General features: G+C 36.5%; 1 protein-coding gene across 4 annotated transcripts in view; it reads left to right on the top strand.

Moving 5' to 3' along the window:
• The window catches only part of CTBP1 (C-terminal binding protein 1), a 248007-nt gene that overhangs the window by 50640 nt on the left and 171573 nt on the right, over positions 1 to 25794 (top strand). For 3 of the 4 annotated variants that reach the window (XM_074821892.1, XM_074821893.1, XM_074821891.1), the window contains exon 2: positions 2791 to 2951. In XM_074821892.1, the coding sequence (XP_074677993.1) occupies positions 2894 to 2951 (58 nt within the window). In that variant the 5' untranslated portion in view covers positions 2791 to 2893. Of the gene's footprint in view, positions 1 to 2790; positions 2952 to 25794 lie in introns of those variants that run through there. The other variant, XM_074821899.1, reaches the window with a different exon arrangement.

The raw sequence follows: 25794 nt of genomic DNA, 5'->3' as shown, positions 1-25794 counted from the left end.
GGATTTGCTCACTCTCCTATAAAATGTTGGAGATTCCCTTTTCCTTTTATCTTGAAGTCTCAAAGAGCAAAGCTTTTCCTTTCTCAAGAAAGAGCTGAATGCTCCAGACTGCAATACCCAGAGGCATATTCTCTTTAAAAATATTCACAAACACTGGAATTGTCTGCTTATCTGAAAGAAAAAACTCCAGTATTGTTTTCAACAGTGTATATTTTAATCTAAAATTTGTGCTGCTCAAAAGTGTTCTGTACATTGATGCTATCTCAGATGGCTTTGTAGCTAATACTTGACATATGACAAGCAGTATATATTCTTAAATCACTTGGATTCTCACTTTATCTTAAAATATTGAACTACAGAAGTCTGATCTTAAATACTGTTTGGTATTTTGTGTTCTGATTTTTAATTCATTACGCAGTGTGCTTGTATTTTTAGTGAATTTCTCAAATACAATTATTCATGTTGTGGTTTAGTAATTGCAGTAACTAATGCTCCCATAATTATAAGGCTTTTGTTTTGCTGGGAAGTGCTTCCCATATCATCATCTTCTCTTTGTGTTAGAACATGAAGTGTAATAAAAGTGTGTGAGGGTTAAATTTAGAACTGTGTTAACATGTTCATTTAATTTTTTTCTCGAAAATGTTTTTTTGAAACATGACAATTTACGATGAATAAAAATAGTTTTAAAACAATGTTTAAAAGAAAAACCTACTTGATTTAAATGGTACGCTTTGAAGCTACTGTAGACAGATAGAAAACATCTGGAGACACTTTCAGTGGTAGGTCAATAGTTACAGATGGTCTGTTTTTTACAGCTGTCATCCAGCTTTGTATGTAGAATGACTACAGTGGAAAAATCTTTTGCTGAATGAATAAACAAAACAGCACAAGGACGCCAGCAGGCATATATGTTTCTACAAGACGGGAAATTAAATAAGCTATAAAAATTTAAACCGAGACTAGTATTTAAAATGTTCATTATATTCTGGTTTCTGTTACTTATCCTCTAGATCTTTGTATATGACTATCGAAGGAAGTAGATTATAAAACAGACGTGGTAAGCAAATAAATTAAAGACTAGTTTAGGACTGATCCTCTACACAAGTTTGGGGTGTTGACTTAAGCAAAGGCAGGTGGCTGTATAGCTAGCTTTTAAGGTTTTAAAATGTGTGTCAGATTTGATATAATGCTTGTGCAGTCTTATAACAGAGCCGCATTCAATATTGAAGAATGTTGTATTTTGTAACAATAATCAATGTTGGGAAATATAATAGAAAATTTCTAAAATGGCAACATTTTTTTTTTTTAAAGAGAAAAAACTGGGCTTCTGCATTCTTCATGAATTTTTCTTCTCCCATTCATGATGGTATGTTATATTCAGCTAGAATCAGACGTTATGCGGAACAGCAGAAGAATCTTGAATTTGAAGATGAAGAAAAAGAGGCATGGAGGGAAAGTCAAGACGAGGATGAGGCTGAATCAAGTCTTAAAAGCATGATGAATATTACACATTAACTCCATTTTAAAAATAAAATACACACAAAGCAAGGAACTTCATTAAAAGTTGAAATACACCAAGCAGGATAGTGCTGGCAAAGATACCTATTTTAATGCAAATGTGGTATCAAGAACTGCTTGATATTCAAAGTATTTTTCTTTATCATTTCACTCAGAGTGCGTGAATCTTCCTAATATGTTGATAAAATGTACCTGTGTTTGGTTTTAGAAAAGTTTAGCCTCTAGAAAGAAACAAGCAGATTTCTAGGTTCAGTCACTTGGAAGGCCATTTAATGCTATCCACTGATGTTGAAAAGCTGTTGGGCAAGAATAAAAAGAAACAGGGAGGTGGAATATTTGGCTCGTTTTAATGTGCACTGTGCTTGTCATACAGTGTTTGCTGAGTTTGTTTCTCAAATTCTACTGAGATATTTAAAGGTGGATAACAGTGGTGCTCTGATTATGCTTTTTAGAGGATCCGTATACTTAGTTGTAGCCTGTCCGTTTGCTCATGTGCATTTTATAATCTACTGCTATGATTAGGTTCTTGTGAGGGATTTTTCTTCTCTCTCTCCCCATCCCCCTTCCTGCTTCTCAGTGGTTTGGCTTAAAATGCAGACTGCTTGTTGCAATACCCTTATGCTGTCTTGCCCAGCTACACGGTATCTGAAAAGTGCTTAGTTGTATTTGCTGCCAAAGAGCTTGCCTAGTCATGCATAAACCTGCTTTAAATGCCATTTGGTTGATATAGATGTTGGCGCTCTGTGTTGTTACTGTGATGCATTTCCTTGGGTCTGTGCCCCTTGAATTGTTTCCTTCAACTTCCAAGTGTCAAACTCAGGTTTACTTTATCATCGAAAGCTTAAAAGTTAAGAATGAAAAGAGTATTTTCTCTTGCTGCGAGCGTTACAATGCAAAAGTGTGGCTTTCCAGTTTCATTCCAGGTGGACACATTTCTGTCATTTTATGGGAATGATGTACCTGTGCCTGCCCAAGATACCTTCTTTAGCTGGCGGTGTGTTTGGTGAAAGGGTGAAAAAGTATTTGAGTGTCAAAAGGCAGAAAACAGCAACTGTCTTGGAGCATTTCTTACACTGGCTTGTTTGAACTGTGCTGTGTGCTTTGCATTTCTATTTAGAAGGCAGTTTGTTGTGAAATACCAGGTTACCTAATACGATTTAAGAACTTTATGTGTTTTCTTAGTTGTTTAAATTAGATATAGATCATCTTTCTGGAAAGAGGGAGAAAAAAAAAAATCTGTATTTTCAAGTTTGTTTATCTTTCTTTTCACAGGTAAAAATAACTTTATAAAAGACAGTAAGCATTTCTGACTTGTGGCTGGCTTGAGAAGACCATCACCAAGCTGTGTGGAGACGTTCTTTGAGCTTCCACTCTTATGTCTCTAATGGATAAACACAAAGTGAAGCGGCAACGTCTGGATCGTATATTTGAAGGTTAGACGTTTCAATTTCTAATGTTAACTGCGTCAGTTTCATGGATTACTGATACTTCTGGAGACTGGAACTCTTTTCTTTTGGTCATTCAGGGTATTTTTAATTGAGTTGCAGTTCCTGTTGGGATTATATTAACTGTGTACAAAAGCTGGCTTTGTGTGAAAACAGATCTAGACCAATAAAAGCAACTAGTGTGTGAACTCTGTACTATTCTACAGTTAAGTTTGCTTTCAACTTAGTACTTTACACTATTCTACCCAAACATTGTGAAAGATTGCAGTTTATATAAAGTAGCAATCACAAAAGGATAGGATGACTGCATAACACCCTCTAGGGCCTTTCTCTACAGGCTTGCTTTATATAGGTTGATTTGACAGTGTGTATCTGATCCTAGGAAGGAAGTAGAAAATGAAACACAAAAAAATATCCCAGAATACCCCCAAACTTTAATGAGTATTAATAAAAATGGCCTGGATTCTAGTGAAAGGTGTGTAATCAATTGGGTCAGTCATTTTACCTTGAGTCACAAATGACTGAGTTGTCTATTTTTTGTTCATTTGTTTTTAGAGTTGGTGTATTCTTTTTTCATTTACTTTTAGAGTTGGTGTGGAAGGAGGTCATGGGATAAGGCATACTATTTTTAAGAGTATGCACTAATGATTGTGCTAAATGAATTTTTATATTAAAATGTTAGCTTCTCCTTAAAAGGCAAGGGAATAGTTAATTTCTTTACTAACCTGTTTTGATATGACTAGGGAAACTGTACAATCTTCTGGGCACATGGTCTCCACATCATGTCTAATACTGAAGCAATGAACTGCAGTTGAAACATTTGCTCCTCCACACAGTGGTCTTGAGACTTTTTCCTAACAGCTGTGTTGGTGTAAGCAGTCCCTGGCAGCTGATTTCTGTCCTTCTTTTTTCCCTTCTTTGTGCCAATGTGAGTGTAACCATATAATGAGCTCGATTGAAAAGATGATTCGTACTAAAAATAAACTTTTTTGATAGTATATTTTGCATTTAGGTGAATTCCTCAGTCCAGGTCACCGTTCTGCTGACAAAGCAGTTGCATTGAAGGGGGCAGTTGGAAAGGATCAACAAGGGGCCTGGGGACAGTTTACACTGACATAGCCAGAGAAAGACATTTCATCAAAGTATCAAAGGGTGCAGTTACACATTTAGTTTAGATGATTAATCGCCCTGTTAGTTTCTACTAAAACTGGCCAAGCTCGCCCCTGATTGCTAGTTCTAAACTGTTATCATCTCCCACCTAGACTGGCTGGCCAAGTGGTCAGTTGAATCTGCTCACTGGAGACTAATCCATGCTCAATGAAATGGGGAGCTGGCTGCTGAGGATGGGAAATTAGGGAAGGCTGCTCTTCTTTCCGGGCAGCTCTGCAGTCGGATCATCTGGATATCACCTAGGGCTGTGCTGATGCAGTGCATGGTCCTTTTCTCTGTTCCCAGTCTCAGGTCCTAGGGTCTCTGTATCAGACCCCTCAATAAAAAATGCAGGATGTTAACTTATTTTTATCTGTGTTAGCCAGCTGAGTTGGCAAATTGTGAGGAGGACAGAGAAACCTGTTCCTTTTGATGGCAGCCAGCAGGTAGATCAGCTCAACCCACTTGGTGGAATTTCAGCTTCCTTTTGGGTTTATTATATTGATCAACAGGAAAATTTAAGATGGAAATAGTCTATGATGATGCAGTAAGGAATGCTGTAAGGGACAGAGGTGACAGACCAGTAGCCACTGTGACTGTTTAAAAATAGCAGTGGCTTCCCCAGGCTTCGTGTTCACATCTAGTGATGCTGTTTAATCAGAGCCTTTTTTCTGGCTTGTTTTTCCCAGCCCTGCAGAATTTGTTGCGTCCTGTGGTAAAACCTGTGTGGCCATGCAGTGCAGGGAATTGATCCAGTCGAAAAATAATATGGGAAAGAAGTTTTTTTAGCCACCTCTGCTTCCTAATCCCATTTACTGCATTCTAGATGAATAGTGCTGTTGGAAAAAGAGTGGAAATACCAGGCAGAAGATGATCAAGAGGAGAGGGGGTGAAACAATGGATATGGAAAAATGCTTGAGATTTTGTGGTTACAGGAATCCACTTTGTCTCTTTAAAGTGTCTGAGCTGTATTCTGCTCTTGGTTGTCTGTGTGTTCAAATGTCCAAATGTTCTTTGAGGTTTGTAAACACATCTCTGGCTGATGTTTTTAAATCACTATCCCTGCAACTGTGTAAAGTGGGATAAAAACGAGGGGGTTGGTTTGTTTTAAAAAGGCTTTTCCCTACATATGGTCCTGTTCAGGTTTAAAAATTAAATATGCAGAGTTGTTCTTTGATATATGTGCCTTCTGTAACACAACCTAAATATTTTATAGTTTAGAAATATGCATAACGTTTTACAAAGCTCAGGAAATATAGTGAGCTGTATAGGTATTAAAGGTGGTTTATCTTCTCTGTCAGCTTTTTTTGTTCATCAGTTTGTGTATAGGTTCCTTCTTTTAACCTTTTCCTTCAGAAGAGAATTATTTTTAAGATGCATTTTATGTTTATTGCAAATTCCACTTAAAAAGAGGCCTCAGCGATTTACTAACTATTACTAACTACATATTTTTTCATAAATTGTTTAACATAACTTGTGATGGGAGACATTAATACATTATTATATCCATAAAGAGACACTGGTGGTGTTCTGGTGGTAACATATAGCATTTCATTACTGTCTGTATCCCTGTTTGAGGAGAGCATGATGATGAGTTGAAATTCAGTTTCTGAAAAGAGTGGTATGGGCCTGATCCTCAAAATGAAATGCTCACGTTGGGAACATATGCATAGGATTGCACACACTTTTTTCTGTGTGGAGTTAATGAATTACCACAAATGCTCTTGTAAGTTAGATAACTGTGCATGCACAATGTTATTTGAGTTGAACTGCTTTCTTGTGACTTGAGGTAATTTGCACACTTGCTTATAGTAACTGATCATGCAAATTAAGCAACAAATTGAAGAGACATCACTGGATTTACTATTGCCTTGTGAGTTAACGAAAGTATGGTAGTACTACTAAATTTCAGTTGCTATTCAATGCAGGAAAAAACCTGAATCTATTGCTTTGGGAGCAATTAGTTCTCTTAATGTAGCTGAGTAAGTAATTTTGTCTCAGAGGTACCTATGATTCCCTTCAGTGATTTCTTAATATGAAATCGAGTATTTCCTTTTAATCCTGAAGATGTTTGCAATTATATTTTCGTGCACATTTCAGTGGTCTGCCATGCTCTTATGTGTATCATCTCAGAAGGGTGGTATAAAATGTTCTTTGTCATCCCAGTTTATATAGTTCCATAAACTAGAATTTACTTAGATGGTGGAAATTGAAGACTGTCCCTTGAAAAAGCCAGATATTAAGTTTTCTAACTTCCACCAGTAGCTGAGAATTATACTCAGACATAGAGACACGGTTCTAGGCACTCTGAGATGCTAATATTAAACTTGCTTCACAATTTATAAAATAACATGTAGGATTCTTCTCTTGAAGATAAATAGTATCAAGGCATGTGAAAGATTCATTAGTTACTGATTATATTGTTCTTTGTCCCCCTCTCCGGTGATGCTGGTGATTGCAAAGCATAATTATAGTAGTATACATTTGGCAGAACAGTTGGAAGTGTCACAGTGCAAAAATAAAATGTGTTCATTTTGTGGGTAATTTGAAAAATTCTAAATGTTTTTGGCATTTTGAAAAGTTGTTATCTCTAATTAAGGTATTACCGTACTTTATATTGTAACAAAACTGTAAACAATGCTGTGTATTTGCTTATATTCTAGAAATCTTTAATTAAATGTGTGTATGTTTTACTGACCGTTGCTTGGAAGTTACCTTGGGGATGTCTGACCTCTGTTGAATTTGTTGGGAGCAAATAGATAAAGTAGGAAGGCAACAGAAGGTGGCTGCAGTGCGAAGAAAATTTTACTTTGTCTGAACGGGCTTAATGAACATAGCGAATTTTCTCAAAATACATTACATTGTATAATATATAGTGCTCAGTCAGCCACTGCTTTGGGGGGTTTCAAGCTTTAGGGAACCCTTCAAAAGGGGAGAGTGTAGGGACCCCAGGTGGAACTAGGAGGAAAAAAGGGGCGTCTCCTCTTTAAATGTCTTCTTACTTGTTTACACAGGCATTCTGGATTAAACTACAGCACAACCCTGGAAATGTAACTGCAAAATTGAGAGTGACTTTTCCAGTTTGATGATTGCTTGAAACCAGAGCACTTCATGTGTGGTATTTATAGCAAAGGCTGTAGTGTATGCAAGTACAAGAAGTCTGTGAAGACCCTATGTGCCCCCAGACAGATGTTAGATGTTTTTCTAGTTCTGGTTTTGAGGAAGCAAAAGCATCTTAGCACACCTCAGAGCTTCTCAACAATCGTTTCAAGCCTTTTTTCCTTTTTATGCAGCACTGGTATACATCTTAACCTTATTCTTTATACACAGGTTGCCTCTTCCTTTTTAAAGGTGCCCAGAAGAAAACTTGAAATGTATTTTAGCTATTTCAACAGTGCTGCTTTATTACCTAAGAAAAGAAGAGTTGGTTGGGATAATAAATTGGAAAAGAAAGTGCATATTAATGGGATAAATTTCTGAAATTTCAGATAAAATCTCTCATCATTTGCTTTTATGAAGGGCAGCTTTTCTTTGGGAAGGTCTGATTACTGGCAAATACCCAAGTGCTCTGCTCTTTGAAGGGCAGAAGAACTGCACGATAAAGGAATAATTTCTTTTCAAGGAAATGGTGTAGGCTTTCTTTCCCTATAAGAAAATATCTGTTTTTAAAGCTTCTTTCTTCTGTTTGTGGTGCTATATAGCATGAGATTTAGTAAGATGAATCTTCAATTCATAGCTGATGTGGTATATTGATGGTTCCGGGAGGAATGCAGAGAAAAAAGCAGATATGAATTAAATTTGGTTTTCTTTCCAAATTTATAAAGCAATCTTGAAATACAGGGTGACTTAGTTTAAAAAATGCTTTATCTTTCCTGATTTTCTTTTTCTTGTGCCTGTAATAGAGAGCTTGGCTTCTTAACAAGTGGAAAGTACCAGATTGACAAATACCAAGTGTTATTTCATGACCACTGATGGAACTTATCTGGCTGGCGTAAACTGTGATTTGACCCATTGCAGTTGTGAAATTAGGCAGTTAAGACAAGATTTCTGCATATTAATGAGGGAGATGGCCTACTTTGGCAATGCTTGGGTTTTCCCTGAATTAAAAAAAGGATTTTTACTAAAGTTGGTATCTACTGTGTAAGCTGATCTGTAAATAAAAGGAAGGAGGAATAAATATTTCCAAGCAGTGAGTACATGTAGCTCTTTCTTATGTAAGTGGGAATTGCAGATGTCAAGTTCTTTGGAAAATTAGCTATCAATTTTCTTAACTGACATCCAAATTTGAAAATGTTCATAGTTGTCTCGCTGCAGATATCAGAGAAAGAAAGGAAGTAATAAAATGTGCAGACAATTGTAAATCACATAATACTTTAAAGAGTTTTCTTTATGCAGACTGATCTTAGTACTAGGCATGCTAAGTATGCCAAGTGTTTCTTAAAAAGAGATTAAGGGCCTGCCTAGTTACTTGGTGTCTTTTTTGACAGACTTTAGAAGAAGGCTTATTGAAGGATTAGGGCAGCAGAGGGAGCTAAAAGATTCCTAATATTTTATGATTTGTTGTTTCCAGAGTGAAAGTTGCTCCTTCATAAAGTACCAATTAACCTTCAGAAAAATGTGATTTTTCTAACCTTAAGTGCCTTCAGCAAATAAATAAAGGTTTTGAACTGGAGAAAATTCCTTTTCTCCCTAGCAATTCAGTATAAATGAAATTAGGAATCAGGTAGTAAAAGCTACCAAAATCTTTCTGCAGGAACAGCCATCAAATCTTTCAACTGTAACAAATGAAAGGGTTTAAGCAAGCAGAGTTTTTATTAATAACCTAAGCAGACTATTCTATGAGTAAAGCAAGTTAATTTCAGATACAAGTGTCTTAAAATAAAATACGTTCTTGTGTTGCATACAAGGGTGTTTCAACAACTCAACACTTTTTCCTGTGTTTTGCTTGGAAGAACTTTGAAAACACCTTTATGAGCTTGAAATATAGACAATTAGATAAAACATCTAGTCTGTTATATAAGAGTTCTCTTCAAAGAACAGGGAGGCTATTCTAAAGACTAAGATGACTCTGAAATAGTGAAATGAAAATTATGTTACCGTTAATCATCACATAACAAAATCATTTGCCATTTGCCACACATTAAGGAAAGCTATGTGTATATTTGGGATATGTTTAACCCAGTGCAAAAGCATCCTTTATCTCATTAAAATTACAGTTGAAATGCTTATGCACCGGCTTATGTTTGGGTTTTGGTTTTATCCTTAATATTCAGTATTTATGGTGCAAGGTGTTTTTGGCTTTCTTTTGGATTGCTGCAGTAACCTGCTTTTGTAATTTGAATCTTCATTATGTGCTACATAAACAGCTTTTGAATTTGCATGCTCTTAAGCTACTACAATGTTATGGAGGTATTACTAGTAACAATGCAAGCTGTATGAAAAGAAAATTAGCTTAAAAGCCCATTTTGCCCTAAATGATGCTGAACAGTAGCTGCTAATGAAAAGCATTATTTTAACCAGAAAACTAGGAGGAAAAAACCTACAGAGGAAAGAATCTGGATGAGATTGTTAAATTTTGTTGAAGCATTCAGGTCACTGATTTAAGTTACATATGTTTCAAAGAAAAGATGTGTTTATATGGTGTCCAGCATTACATATTTTATCCGTACAGATATATTTTCTTTGGTATATTGAAATAAAATATGCTGCTTGCTTGTGACAGACAGCAACCATGTTCAGCTATGATATATACAGAGCACTACATCTTACTGCTATGATAAAGTCAAAATAGTTTTATTTAATGTTAGTTTCAAAGACAGTGTTAAATACAGTAAACAATATAGCTTGAAACTAGGTTTACAGGGTTGTAATCATTGTAAAAGAATATCATATGTATTTGAATCAGAGTCCAATACTTAACCACACCTATTTATCTAATTCCTGAGTAATCTTCAGAGAATTTAAAAAAATTTTTTCGACTAGATATTTAACTTTTATGCAGTGCAGATGAGTGCCTGGTAAAACTTTCAATAGCTTTACAAGTCTAAGTGCTTGGTGGTAATATATACTTATTTCTGTCTGGGGTCAGGGAAGATGCTCTGAAAGCCTTAGATTTATACATTGCTTTACACTGTGCTCTGGAAAACTGAACTGTACAAAGATTAAGAGTCTAGGTAAACACGCTGAAAAATTTAAATAGTCATCTAATTAAAGCAGACACATTCAGCTTTCATAGAGGTAGTTCCCATCCTTAGGGAAGTGCAGTTTGAGATGCAAAAAAGGATTTTGTTTTGTTTCCTCCCTTAGTGCAGTCAGGATGGGAGTGTGCTTATGCAAGTGGAAACAAGAAAATAAAAGCGGAGACAGTCTTCTAGCACTGAAGGCATCTGCTGCTCCGTCCTTGTGTCCTTGTTCCACGAGGTCAGTACTGAACTTGAAGGGTGCCTCTTCTTAAACAGGAGAAATTGCATGGAGGCTTTGCCATGGAAGAATATCTTGCAGAGATCTCTTTCCTCCTTAGAAAAGTCTTTGTGATGTGATGGACAGGTCATTTGGAGTTAAGAAACGTGCGTTTTATATTTTAGCTGTTCTTAAGTCAGCAGGTTAGAAAACAAAAGTTGCCTCTGTACCTTTTCTTTTGCTTTGTCAGAAAACAGAGACTTTAGGAGTTACTGTGATATAAATAACAGCAGGCTGTTGTAATACTCTTGGAATCCCTTTAAAAAACAAAGTTTTGCTAACTGTGAAAGTACCTGGCGTTTGCAGCAGGTAAAAGCGTGCCCATTGGTACCACCTTAGATCCAGAACTGCGGTGGTTTGTGACCCTGATCAGATGTTTAAATAAGAAGGTTCCTTCATCCTTCCTTTTCTGTGGGAATTAAATTTAAATTGCTTGTGACTTTGAGCAGACGTGTTTTGATATTTTTTTTTTAAGCCAGAAATTAGCTGTTCAAAATTACTCATGCTTCCTTTTTCTTGATGCTTATTTTTCAAAGTAGCATCCTGTGCACTGAGTTTTCAAACCTCTCATTCTGCAAATTAAATGGAGACACACCAAAAACCCCTCAAAAATTACAGGCAAAGGCAATAGGACAGCAAAAGATGAAGAGGAAAGACTCTTTATTCTTTTGATTCTACCTGTATTTTTCAGAAAGTTTCCTCGTGTGCTAGATGATGGCACTCAAATATGAATAGACTGACTCCTGTTAATAGGTAATTAAGAATAATTATAAGTGTTAATTAAATACACATGATAAATGTCTCTCTTTCTCAAGGAGTGTACATTTGAAGAAGTAGTTTTATTAAAGGATAATAAAACTTCTTCCCAGGCAATTTTATCACTGTTTCTTGTTCCCTGCTGTTCCTTTCTTTCTTGAAGATTGCATCAGTCATACCCATGTGGTTTTTTTCTGGGTATCAAATACCACTTAGGCAGGTGTTACTTAGTTTCCACAACATCTGCCAGTCATTTTTTGTTGTTGTTAGTTTATCTAACCTGCAGATGGTCATGTTTGCCTGTTTGTGTAGTGCTCCACAAACTCCCATGCTTGTTCCCCTAGTGCTGCTCTGCGCTTGCATGCAGGCACCATCAATTTATCAAACTCAAATAATTTAGTAACAGTTACTTCTTGCAATAAACAAAAGCAGCTGCACTCTAGCTATCCTTATCTGCATGAATGCATAGATTGTAAAGGGCTTTTCTGACAAACAAGGCAAAAGTTTAGAATTTCAAACTGGAATTTAGGGCATGTAAGTCAGAATGACTAGACGCTGATGTTTAGAAACAATATAATAATGCAGAGAATGAATTAGTTACCATGGTAACTGCTTTGTTTTAATAATTTGGTGGGGCAATGAATAGAAGGAGCTTAGAAAGAAGTAGTAGGAATCTTAATTACATGTTGTGCAATGTGAGTGGCTTTGTTCATTAATATTGAAATCAATTTGATTTTATAACAGATTGAAGAATGACTGTATAAGTTTTAGTTTGGAAGGGCAATAAGAATGATTTACAGGTTTTTTTATTCTTGTTTCCACCCCCCACCCTCCCCCCCCCAGGAAAAATATGATCACATTTTACATTTGATTAAGGCAACACAGATTATCGATTTCTTAACAGTAAAAAGTGCTCAATATGTTGCATTGTAAGTGTGAGTTCAATCTACGTGCTGTGATTTGTTGCCTGGCAGTTGTTGGCAGCCTAGCAACATGCTTCAATCCAGATCTGCAGAAGGATGTAGACACCCAAAGTTGGGAGTTACAGGAAAGGTAGGTGTCTCTACTTCAAAACCCACTTAAAATCATCAGCACCTTGAAATCCCTTTGTAATTTATGGATGAAATTTAAGTACCCTCCACACTTTAAGATCATCTTCATTTTCTTTCCTCTTGCAGATTTGAGCAGTTTAGTGTGCATTTTGTGCTTAAGACAAGGCAAGATTCTCAAACAGAATGAGCTTTTTTGGAGGCAGATGCACATCAAGCAGGCCTTCTGTGATCACATACAGCATGCATCAGCTGGACCCTGTTTTGCAGAAAGATAGCAGGGACGATGGTGCTTTATTGAAGAAATTCATGCGCGGTGCCCCGTGTCCCAGCATCTCTCATAAGGCAACAGTTGGCTGGGTCTGAGATGCCTGTGTGCTCGTGAGTCAGCACGTGTCTGAGGACCGGCTGGTGTCACGGAAGGGATCACCGCTCCTGTCCTACTGCAGCCTTTCAGAAAGCAGAGCCTCTAATTTGAGCCTGACTTCTCATCTGGATGCCTTTTTTTTTCCTCCCTTAATGAAACTTGCAGGAACTTAATTCTCCTTGAGACTACTGGCAGCTTTCGGTTGAAATTTGCTAGTGAGTTAAGGATATAATTAAGAAGGGCCCAGCAGGTAGATGGACAGACACAATTATGCAAGCCTGGTTTCCTTTGAAAAATCTGTCTAAAAGGTGCTCAGAAACAAGAAGTGACACCTGGTCATTTCTTGGCCAAGGAAGTGTCTTCCATCACCAGACTCAAACCATGTTCCCTCCCTGGACTGTGGAGTCTTAAAGTTGTTTCTGCAAAGCGGCACTGCTTTTAACAGTGGCTCCTCAGTAGGTAAGAATGTCTGCTTGGGAGCAGGGAAACTTTGTGTTGTAGATCATCATCATAAATCCAAAGATGATTAGTTTTTTGAAGGAGGTTCGTTACCCTTTCTGTATGGTTTGCTGCTATCTATGTTCCAGGTAATGCATTGTGCCAGAAAGAAAGGGGCTAATTGAGCTCAGTAATGAGTGCTCTAACTCAGAAAGGGGGAGATTCAAGCTTCTCTTCCCTGTTTCTAGTACTTTTGTGTATATTATTTTGTGGATGGAGATTTAAAACTGTGGACTGTTTCTTTTCTCCAAGGTGAGGCCCCCATCACTGGGCTGTTCTTGTCCCTGCCTCCTCCCCTGTAGTCTCATAAGAAACTTGCCCTGATAAAGTATTTCTAAGACCAGCGTATCTTACCTCCAGACCCACGTTTTCTTAACTCTTCCCTTATCTCTTAGCTGTATCTTAATAAAATTAAATTACGATGTATTTGAAATAGACACTAGTTTGGTTTGAACTTTTCTTGGGCCCTAATCCTTCACTGGAATTCTGAAATGCTTGTTAATATAATCTTAAAGTTTACAAAATCCTTTCCTGTTTAATTTTTGAGTGTCAGTCTATGAAACTTCCCCAAATGTCAGAAGATTAGATGATTTTTTGCCCCTTGTCCAAGATGCTGATGCATGAAAGTAAAAGGGAGTTCACTCCAGAGCTAAAAACATCCAGTGAAGAATTTTTTTAGTTAGTTGCTTCCTTTTATCTGTGTAAACTGTAAATTAGTGGTAGATACCGTAATCAACAGATGCGTGGTTGCATCCCAGAATAGTTGGTGAAAGAAATTTTAGAGCAACTCCTTAAAGGCCTTGGTATACCAAGGTAATAGCACTAGTGCATCTGGTGATAAAGAGAAGAGTGTGGTCTTGCAGCAGAATGTTGTCTCTAGCTGCCTTTTATTCTTGTAATTGAGTCTCATTTTAATTATTTTCCTGGTTCTCTTTTGTAATGAGGAAATAAAATAATTTCTATTTCATTCCTTGTTTTCTAGTATTTTTAAAAATATTCTTTTAAAAATATTCTTTGTGATATATTCATTTTGCATGGTGGTATGCAAGTGGATTTGCACTGGAAATCATTTCGCATTAAATGTTAAGTTTTTAATTTAATGTTCAACTCTGTTTGCTGTGATTTTTATTGCATTAGTCCCTTATGAATGGAAGGACCTGCAAATACATTCCTACAATCATAGTTTTCCACATAGTTTAAAAATATTTAACTGTGTACTGAGAGGTCAGTTATAGTCCTTTTAGATGAAGAAGACCTGAAGCTTTTTGCAAGCAGTGGTATTGACATATTTTAGGTAGGAAAGCACTACGTAGCGTTCTGAAACAACCTTCTCTACTGACATTGGCTTATGTCTCGAAAAGCTAGCAAGTCTGCAGACTTGTCTGTCAAATATGATAGATCATTCCATCTCTTATTCTGTCTGTGCATGATTAACTGGAGGAAACCCATGCTACAGGTATATATTTCAGTCTGTACTTCTGAGTTCCACATGGAAAGCACTCCTGCCCCTAAGCTGTGGATTCCTCTTTTACAAAAGAAATACCAACAGGGTTTCCATGTCAGCTCTGCTGGTTGTGCCAAAGGCTTGTCAGATACAAGCTGTGGTCTTCCCCACACCATGAAGTGCTCCAGAAGCATGATTGACTTGTATCTCCTTGACATGATGTAATCATCTAATTGGAAAACATATTTGCTAAACAAAGATTGTTGGATTGTTCCAGACAAAAGCCTTTTATTGTATGCAATTTTAAAAGCTCTCTTTGAAATGATTTACAGGCAAGTTTACCCTTTTGTGTTGGATAAAATTTGACAGATTTTTCATATAGGAAGATGGAGTTCAAAGAAAAAAGTACTTTCTTTAGCCTCATTCTATACAAGTCACTTAGGAATACTTGATTTAACAGGAAAAGTTTGTACTAATAATTGTGATAATTGAGCCCAGTTAGCACAGACAAGAGAACACTATTATGTTTGGAGTATTATTTTTAATAACTTTATACTTCTTTAAAACTCCTTTAAAGTATATATGAGTATACATACACAATATAGATCACTTGAAAATGTAATCAAATATTTTGTATCAAAAATTGAGATATTTTATTAAGAAAGCTTATTTAAACATGTAGTTATGGTATTCCTGTCACCTGTCTCTTTAGTCTTGGAGTTACTATGACCTCTGATTTGTTTTGAGTTTGTTTCTATTCAGGTTTTTTTTGTCCCTTTGCTTGTGAAGTTTTCTGGCCTGGATGCAGTTTGTACCTGTTGCCCTTTCTGTTTTTCCTTCATGCCTGAGTACTGCAGAACTTGTTTTATCTAAGCTGGCACTTGGTTCCTGGAATTCATCTCCTGTTTATGACATTTCTGTAGGTCAGAACTGCCATGAAGTACAAATATTAAAGGTTTGTCGTTGTCTCTGTATAGGAGCATAGAGGTATCTTTTCTGTTGAAAATGTTATTTATTTTAATTGGTGTTATAATTGAACTACACTTACATTCTGCATAATAGGAGGTTGATTTATTAGTAGCAGTTATTTTAAAAGGCTGCAGGATACTTCCCCTTTCCTTGTGCTGTATGAGTGGACTTTTTTGTGTCTCTCAGACCCTGGCTTGCCAAGTTTACAGATGCCACTGCTTTTATAAACCTGAAGTTGGCTTTTAAGTAAACACTTTATAAAGTAATAGAAGAAGAGTTTTCATGATTTGTAGAAAGTTGATAAATTCATATTTAATTTAGCCAACCTACTTTACTATATTAAAGGTTAGATTGATCTAAAGCCATTTAGCTTGAAAAGGCTACTAAAACTTGAGATTTTAACTAAATATGTTGAAAACTGGAAACTTCTAGAGAAGTAATTCTATGCAGACATTCCTTGGCTGTGAAGGACAAAGCTGGGGGAGGGAGGGAAATCTAACATTATAAATAAAAGCAAGTTCAAGCTATCGTCATAGCCTTGACATGACTAGTGTAGTCTGTGTTATAGATTGGCAGTAATGGCTAGCTATTTTGCCTAACCATCCAAAACCGGATGACATTCTTCTCCCTATTGATATGTGCATAATGTTTTTGGTGTTTGCTATTAATGATGCATTTCCCTTTTTATCAATTACATTTTAATTACATTATGTCCTTCTAGTAGCACTAAAGGATTATAGGGTGAGACTATAAAAACTTCTTTTGTTTAAAAGTATAAGTTTGAAGAAGGGAGTTAATTTCCAAAAAAAAGCAATATTTATCTACTGATGACCATTCAAGAGAAATGCTGACATTATTGTAAATATTTTGTCTTTCATGACACCTAAAACCGGGACTTTGAACCAGGTACTTTTAAGCATAGGTTTAGTGTTCAGCTGCACCTGCTCCATTGTCAGTTGTGACCCATGATGCTAATTTGGCTTTTAAATATGTTGCCTGCAAATAGTAAAGTACTAACAAATGTGTTTTTTTTAATATTTAGCTCAAATCAGACACAGTGATCTAGTTTTATTTTACTTCCTGAAAGATTTTTTGTTTGATCTTTACAGAAGGTAATGGTAAAGTTTATTTAAGAATAATATTGATCATATGATGTTATTAGCAAGTAGAGAATCAGCATACCTGCTACTAAGATAAAAATATATCTAGATTTGAGGTTTCAGCAGTTAGTAAGGTTATTTTAAGATACAATCACCATTTGAAGATGTGACATTAATGCTTAACATTAGCATATTTTTTTAAATGGCAGAAAATTTGATAGAAGAATTTAATGTATGCTGGATGGGATGTTTTTGGAACTTGGTTTCTGTGAAATTAGCTATAATCCTCAGTTTTGTTTTTCTTCAAATGACATGACAATATATCTTCTCTGAAAGCATTTAACTGGTTGAAAATAAAGTGGAAGAAAATTAAAGATTGCGTGATAAACCAGGGTGTTGTTCACTGAATTCAGCATTAGTCAATTCAGAAGTGATAGTGGAAAATTTGTTTATTAGATTTACAGAATCTAATTTAGATTAGATTCTGTAAATCTACAGAATCTGTACCTACACCATAGTATCTATAAAATATTGTAAATGTTTTGTCGTAATTGAACATAAGCATGGCTAGCTGTCAGCTAAATCAGGTAATTGGGAAACTCTTAATCTCCTTTCAGATATTTTCTTTGGCCATTTTATTTTCTTCTAGTTCTCATTTTCATATGTTTTTTTACTGTGTTTCAAAATAAGGAAAAAAAAGTACTAACCTCCTGTTTCGAGGACACAGCAATGTCCATGATAATTAAATTGCAAATTGCTGACAGTATATTGATTATTGTTCTTGTAACTGGAGTCTAGATTGAGACTGTTGGCCGCTCTGTGTTCTGGCCTCTTCAGAGTTTGCTACCAGCCAAATGAGGGAAGGAAGAATTAAAAAAGCAAGCGTGGTTTGAAGATGAGCACTGGTACCAGAATTAAGTTGTGCACCCAGGATTTTTTAGATTTGCTGATATGATTTGAAGGTTGCCTACTTCAGAGATCCAAGCTATGGGAGGCATCCCGTAAAGACCAGGGAGGTTGGTGAGGGCCATTGTAGTTGAAAGTAGGTACCTTTAGGGAGCAGTTCAGGGCTTGCCTGGTGTTTCTGACGGACTGTACGTGGATCCAACTGGCAAGTGGGAGTAGGGAGCAATAATGTTTCTCACTGGGAAAATCTTGATGAGATATGCTTGAAAAAATACCTGACTCAGCATTGCACTCTATGCTATTGATAGTTGGAACATCAAGTCCCTTTCTGGGAATAAGCAAGAAGATTTTGACCTACTTCAGTGAAAGCATAGCGGTTAAAATACTCTCCTCAGCCCTAGGTTAGAAAGCAGCGCTCCTATTCCCACAAATGCATCCGAAACCCCTCGCCTGCTATCTTTGCAAATCTGTTTCCATTCTCAACGCGATAACCAGCAGGCATCAAGTGAAACGGCTGCGTGTAGGTGTACAAAGCATTTCTTCACATATCAGGTGAGTTATGAAACTCCTTCCTGCAGGATACTGTAGGTTACTGAAGTTTCATGAGGGTTGAAAAAGTGAGTGGGTATGTTTGTGGAAGAAAAATCCACTGACTTTGCTGAAACATTTCTGATTCAAATAGCTGGTGGCAGGGAGAGGTTCTGGAGATGAATTACAGGTCTTGCTCTTTTTCTCATATTCTTTTTCTCACTGTTCTTTCCTGAATCTATCAGCAGGAAAAAAACACTATTGAGCAAGATGAACCTTTGGTCTGAACCCATCAGAAGCTTTTCTTGCACCCTTGGTTGTGGAAGGCTTCTATTTTCCTTGCCCAAACTTAGTAGAACTTTAGGGGCCCTTCTCCTGTTCTTTGAGGCTCCCAGCCTCATTAGCCTCATTATTAGAGTCAAAAATTAAAGTAACATTGCCCACTTGCAGTGCATCAGTATACTAACCCAGCATATCAATGTCTAGGACCTCAGGTAGATGCCGCTGTGCATTTCTAATACTTTCCCATTAGGCCTGTCAGTACAATAAATAATAATACTTTTCCTGACTTCAGATATATATTTTATAGGTGTTGTAAGAAATACTAATTTTAGAGACCACTTTAAAGTTTGCTTTTTTTTGGTCTAACTCAGAATGGCTGAAATGTTTGAAGAAAGAGAAGCAGGACACCTAAAAATAAAGGAAAAAAGGAAAGTAGCCCTCTGTGTATTAGGTGCCTGCAGTAATGCACAACATGTGCATGATGTATGTAACAAATCTATGATCAGATATCTAGAAGTGGTGTGGTATGTGATTAAAGATACGGGAGATCAGAACAAGGCTTAACCAGCTGTGCTTAGAGTCCTTGTGGAAGCAATTTTCCACTGTAGTTGTTTCCTTACCTGTGAAATGATGATAATCCTTATACTGTCTGAGGCTTAACTCATCATTGGCTTTACAGCAAGGTGAAAAGTCTATATAGAGTTAAAAAAAACTCCAACAAGCTAGAATAATGCTACTTACTAGTTAATAATTTGCCTATCCGAGTAACTGTCTGTATTATGGAATAATTGAAACATATTTACAGAGAAAATTTGAAAGAAAATAACAACATTATCAAGTTAAAAAGCTATAACACATAATTATTATATATTTACTTCATGATTCAGCAGTTGAGCTGGTTTTGTGCATGTAAATGATTTTTACTTAATGGATTGTTGCAGCACTTCTGAGCAAGCAGCTCAGGACTCTCCGAAGGGCATACCTTGAGGACACTGCAGCAGCAATATTTTGCTGTGTCACTAGATTTTATCATGCGTAAAGGACAGATTCTTTTATACTTGGAGTTTTCAAATGGAAACCACTGTTACATTTCTGACTGATTTCGTATATGCTAGCAAGGTATGGTAATTCAAAAAGTTCTTAAAAAAAAATTGGTTCTATTAGTACAGGTTTCTTGTCCTTTTATTTAAATATTGCCTTATCAAGTGTCTAACTATAACAGCAGCTTTATAAACTACATCAAGAAAATGAGGGAACCTATGACTACTTCTTACAAGAATTTTATGAGTGATATCTTTTCTTTTTTTTCAAGCAGGAGTAATAAAAATATAAGTGAATTTTAGTTTACTGTTATAGTGCTCTATGGCTGTCAAGTGCTATTACTAAACAAATAGTAAAAATACTCTTGATTTTATTGCTTTAGTAATACTGTTACAAGAACCACTTTACTAGACTTCTCCAAGATTTCTAACATGTTTGAGAATTAGTACATAGAAGTAATTTCTCAGGTTTGGACTGCATCCAGTACTTCATGAAAGGGATCTTTCTAAACAGCCAGAGATCTAGGTACTGGATAAGGCAGGCATGGGTTCATTAGGATGAGATTTATCTCTGGAAAAAAAATTTAAAATGTAATTACAAGTCAATTGCACTGAACTGAGGATCATAAGGACTGTGATGCAAATATTAACTAACAGGCATCTACAAAAAAAGGGGTTGATGTGTCATTTCCAGGACAGTTTATCAGTCTCAGACATGGTCTCAGTTACAACTCTGTGTCTGTGCAAGCATTCTTTATATCCCTAAATGTGTAAAATCTGCATGATGGGTCTATGGGCTGCACAATACAGTGTTGTGTTAACTTGAGGTTTTTTTGAAGAACAACATCTTTCTACTGCACTGATAAAACTGAGGGAAGAATGGGGAAATATCCGGTAAACTTGTGGCATTTCTGATTGAGCCTTTGATGTCAGTCCAAGAAGTAATAGAGCTACAGAGAGATGTGAAGATCCATAGAATGAAGCTGGTATGACTGTTTGCTTTGGCCTTCCCCCAAACTTCTATGGGATAAAAGGAAACTTTCTGTTGAACTTTAGAGTCAAAGAAATCAAATCAAACATGCCTACATAAAGGAACCGCATCCCCCAGCTACAGGGTAGCTTTCTGCTTTATTGAAATGTAATCTCTCAAGTTGTTGAAATATAGTTAATACTAATACAAAATTTTGTGTTGTGACAAGATGCTGTTTAATGTCTATATTACCAAAACTGTATTACCATTTTCACTACTGTTAGTGGTTGATGGTACTGCTGTCAGTTTCAGTGAGGAGACACTAGTTTAGCAACCATGGGGGGGGGAAGTACCTTCTGACTCTGATCCACAGAATGATGAATTTGATGAATTCTGCAGTGATTTGTTGTATGAACTTTTTATTTCTTTTTTTAAATTCACACTGAATTTAGCAGTGATGTGATGACCACAGTTAAACTAGCTAGAAGAAAGGCTATAAAGTGACTAGGATTTTACTTGGGATGACATGATCTGGAAGTTTCTATCATTTCCAGTCAAATATAAAGGAAATTCTAGCTTGAGTGAGGTACCTCATTTAGGTTTTTTAGGTGGTAGGAAGGATCAGAGCCTAAGAAGGGCTCAGATCAGCTTCTTTGGATCTCAAGTTTAGATCGAGGAGCAGTTATTCTTGAAAGCTGCCCTAGCTTGGCCTACCCTACCCATAGCCTATAGCTTGGCTACGTTACTGTATCTTCACAATAAAGGTAACTCTTACTCCCGCATTGGAGTGCATAAAGGAGCCCAAGTGTATCTTAGGCTCTTGACTGTGCTCTATTTAGTACTGAGAACTTTACTTTCTGGAGCTCTGAAAGCAACACTCCTTAAAAGCAGTATGTGTGCTTACTTTTCAAAAAGGAGGTGATGAAAAATATGTTGTGCGCTTATGCCTAAACCTAGGTTTTGCAATCATGTTGATATTTGTATCCACACTGCAAATAATTTTTCAAAATTTGGCATTAAGAACTTGAATTGCGATGGTACTGCCTACAGTTATTCTGTACTTTAATTTTGATTTGGACCTCTGTCTTTTTTGTTGTTGACAATTGCATGTTTCGGTTATAGTTTATATACCCTTGCTTTCCTAAATACTAAAATGTTTCCAATTTTGAAATACTTTCCTCATGTAGTCAACATACAGCCATTCTTGCATATTCTGCCTATCCCTGTTCCCTTCAAAGTAAGTCACGTATCAGATATTGTTTCCCTTTAAGTTTGATATTTTGGTGGCTTTTCTTCCTCCTTGTATCAGAATCCATTTGCATCATCTCAACTGATTTTACCAACATCCTGATTATTTATGCTCCTTCACACACTAAAGTAACATTGAATTATGTGTTGCATCAGTTTGCTTGACAGATAAAAGGATGAACATTTCTCATGCCTTGAATGAGGAAGTCAGTACAGTTAAAACATTATAAAGGCATGCCATCTGCAAAGAAAGAGGACAGTAGTTATTTTCCTTGAGAAAGTAAAAAAAATAAATGCAGTGTGCATGCCCTATCAGAGCACTTGCATCACTTGTACAAGGTACAAAAGCAAGTCATCCCAAATATACTTCAGTTTTTCAGGTAGGTACTTCATTTATAAAACTGGCACAAAATGAAAAACATTGGTACAAAACATTTGCATATTTGAAGTTACATGTGGACAAATATACAGAAACAATTCTCTGAAGATTCAGCCTCTACTTAGGTCCTTATCTCAGGCACCTGCCTGACCAGATTCCAGAGCTGCATGTCTCCTGGACATTATTTCTTCTGTGTGTGTTATATTTTATATATATTTTCATCTGGGTATATCAATGAAGCAGAAAGCCTGCTCTGAATAAGCGCTTTGGATTCCATCTCCAAACTCTGCTTTAACCAATACCATTTGCAATGATAGAGTGCTGTGTAGAGTCTCCTTTTCTTGTGTAACCTCAGCCAGGAAATATAACAGATGGGTTTCACGGTGCTTTTTTGGCACGGAGTAGCATGAAAATAGAAATAAACCTTATTACATATGTGCTTCTCAGCACGGTGCTTGTAATGTACAATAAATATCACTAAAAAAGTGCAAACTTATTGCCAGTTAACCATTAATCAGGGAAAAAAAAAGTTTAATAGAATGATTTTGAGACCAAATGTGTCTTAACCTTTACATTAAAAACTGGTAGCAGCATGTTTTTCTTTTTGTATGTAGACATGCACTTGCACAGAGACAGTATATCTCGATGTAATATCATGAAATGAAAGGTGATGCAGTTACATGTTTTTCTGGAAATAACAAATCCACTGTTGTGTGAACAATATAACAAAATGTAATATATAACAGACTAAAGGAAGTAATATAATTAGAAGACAAAACTGCGTATTTATTATCTTGTTTTCAACAAAACCTGTTTTCACAAATTACCAATTAACTTTTTAAATAATGTGAAATCTGCCAGTACATTGTAAATCATAAATTGTAGAATGGTTTGAGTTGGAACGGACCTTAAAGATCATCTAGTTCCAGCCACGGGCAGGGACACCTTCCACTAGACCAGGTTGCCCCGTCCAACCTGGCCTTGAACACTGCCAGGGAGGGGGCAGCCACAGCTTCTCTGTGCAACGTGTTCCAGGGCCTCACCATCCTCACAGTGAAGAACTTCTTCCTTATATTTAATCTAAATCTACCCTCTCTCAGTTTAAAACCATTACTCCTAATCCTATCCCTACTCCTCCTGATCAAGAGTCCCTCCCCATCTTTCCTGTAGCCCCCTTTAAGCACTGTAAGGCCGCTATAAGGTCTCCCTGGAGCCTTCTCTTCTCCAGGCTGAACAACACCAGCCTGTTCTCACAGAGGAGGTGCTCCAGCCCCTGATCATCTTTGTGGCCTCCTCTGGACTCACTCAAGCAGGTCCGTGTCCTTCTTATGTTGGGGATCCCAGAGCTGGATGGAGTACTTGAGGTAGGGTCTCACGAGAGCAGAGGGGGAGAATCCCCTCCCTCAACCTGCTGGTCATGCTTCTTTTTAGGCAGTGCCAGGTTGTTGTATCATGTAGGCCTGTTAGATATTCAATGTATTAATGAAAACTGTAATATGTTTTCTGAGGTTGAGATGATAAAAATTTTGGCAAGACATTTGAGGTGATAAAAGTTGATAAATCCATAAAATACTTCCAGCTGAAATGGAGAGATGTTGTCTTTGGTTGCCTATATGGGATAAGAGTCCTGGCTACACTGCTATCTCTGTTGTGTATCCTGTCACATCAGCGATGCACAGGAGAAAGTTTCAGTGACTCAGTTGCTCTGTAGGGTTTTTTGTGCTCAACAAACAGAATAACTAAACAATATTAAAATGAGAACTTGATTAAAAATAGTTTGATAAAAGTAAGGGGGATATCTTAACTTCTGACATTTTTTAGTGTCTCTCAATTTTGATTTATCTGATCTTATATAATCAAATGACATGTCACTATAATGATATCTCGTCTGAAATATTGTGATATGCCAATTTTTTTCTTTTCTCATTTCACCCATTGCATCTTTTTTAAAAATAAAAGACTGAAGTTCAGTCTTTCTAGACACGATTCCAAAATTATTTAGGCACAATACTCGTAATAGCAATAAAAATCCATTTTTGTATATTAATGCTATCCTATAATCACTGACGTCAATACTACTATTGCTTATGAACGTTTGAAGTATTTATAGTAGGAAGTATGTTAGTGCTGGATTTAAGAGAAGGGATAAGACTAAATTTCCTATTGAGGTACTATGAATGTCAGTCTTGGAAGGCCTCCATACTGTATGGTGGTCTGCAAAGATTTTTCTGCACAAAATGCAGTTATTTCAGTGAAGATTAATTTTTATTTTTGCATCATCATCTTGCTACTTTTCATTAATCAGTCTTTTACCTTTTTAATTTTATGCATGTCTTATTGTTAAATCTGTTTTTTTTTAATGACTCCTGCTTTCTTATTCCTACATATTTGACACGTAATATGGTTAAATGGCTGTGCAGGGCATTTAGTTATGTTTATATACCCTGTGAAGTTTGTACCTGTGGAGACTGAGTCAAGTGATTTGGACCTTCTCATGGGAGTAAAATATTTCTTCTAGCTTTTTCACTGGTGCAAAACAATAATAATACTTCCTAGTGTTACTCAAAAAATTCTGGGTGCCACAGTTATGAGATGCTACAAAATGACAAGTATGTACTGTTGAACATATTTGTTTTGTTACTTTGGCATCAAGGGTTTGGGTTATTGAAAGGATATATTTGCTTAGTTCTTGTAGGGAGTTTCTAGTTCAAACAAGATGAAACTAGTTGCCTCTTGAATAGCTGTTGCTTTTCAGCCCTTGTTAAGTGTTGTCTGTGCCAAGGATTGCTGCAGTGATCTTTTCTACCTTGTTAAACTACTCCCAGTTTTTCTTTTTTAAAACTCAATAGAGTTTTTCTTCTGTGACTAAATAAAAAGTAACATTGTTCAAATAATGTGTTGTAAGCCCTGTGTAAGTCTTTGGGACACAATGGAAGCTGCTCTTCCTCATCCATCAATCATAGGTTTATTCAGGTGGTTGAGAAGGAGACGCGTGTCAGGAGTGGGGATTTACAGCCAGGTTTAAGTTAAAACACTTCCATTTTCCCACTGTCCCAAAAGAGTGTACAAAACACATTTTAGCTGACAGCTTTCTTTTAAAGTGTTTAAGCCTGACTATAGGGCAATATATAGGCCATATACAGTCCATGTAAAATACATATGGATTTCGTGTAAAATACATATGGATTCACCCAGAGTCACTACAGTCCCTGTAGCAGTGTTACTTCACTGTAAATAACATACTGGGTCCTTTGTAAGCAGTTGATTCTAGTAGCGTTGTCTTTTGCAGAAGGAGTAAGGATGCACACTCCTGTTATTGCAAGTGACCTGGACCATGTGTGCTATACTGCAGAATGTTCCAGAGGATGTTTATAACCCACTCCAGCTTCATCTGCCACCTTCTCATTAGATTAATGGTGTAAAAAGATGAATACAGCTACCTGTTGAGCTTTACCTCCTTTTCCAAAGGTAGTAAAATGCTTATTGCATAGCATATAGAATGTAGGTGATGTGGTACATCATTAAATGCTCCTACAAGCTAAAAGTAAATTCAGGTAGAAATGAACTTGGACCTGAAGTATGTTGGTAAACTGAAATGTATTCATGCTTCAATACATTTTAGCAAAGACCTGGAATTGGATGCTTCAGGGTATGGTAGAGTTCAGTCTTTGTTACAGTATCAGTTGC

Source organism: Strix aluco, chromosome 4 (genome assembly GCF_031877795.1).
Source record: "Strix aluco isolate bStrAlu1 chromosome 4, bStrAlu1.hap1, whole genome shotgun sequence".
NCBI classification, from domain to species: Eukaryota; Metazoa; Chordata; class Aves; order Strigiformes; family Strigidae; genus Strix; species Strix aluco.
This window is presented reverse-complemented; position numbering and strand designations above follow the sequence as displayed.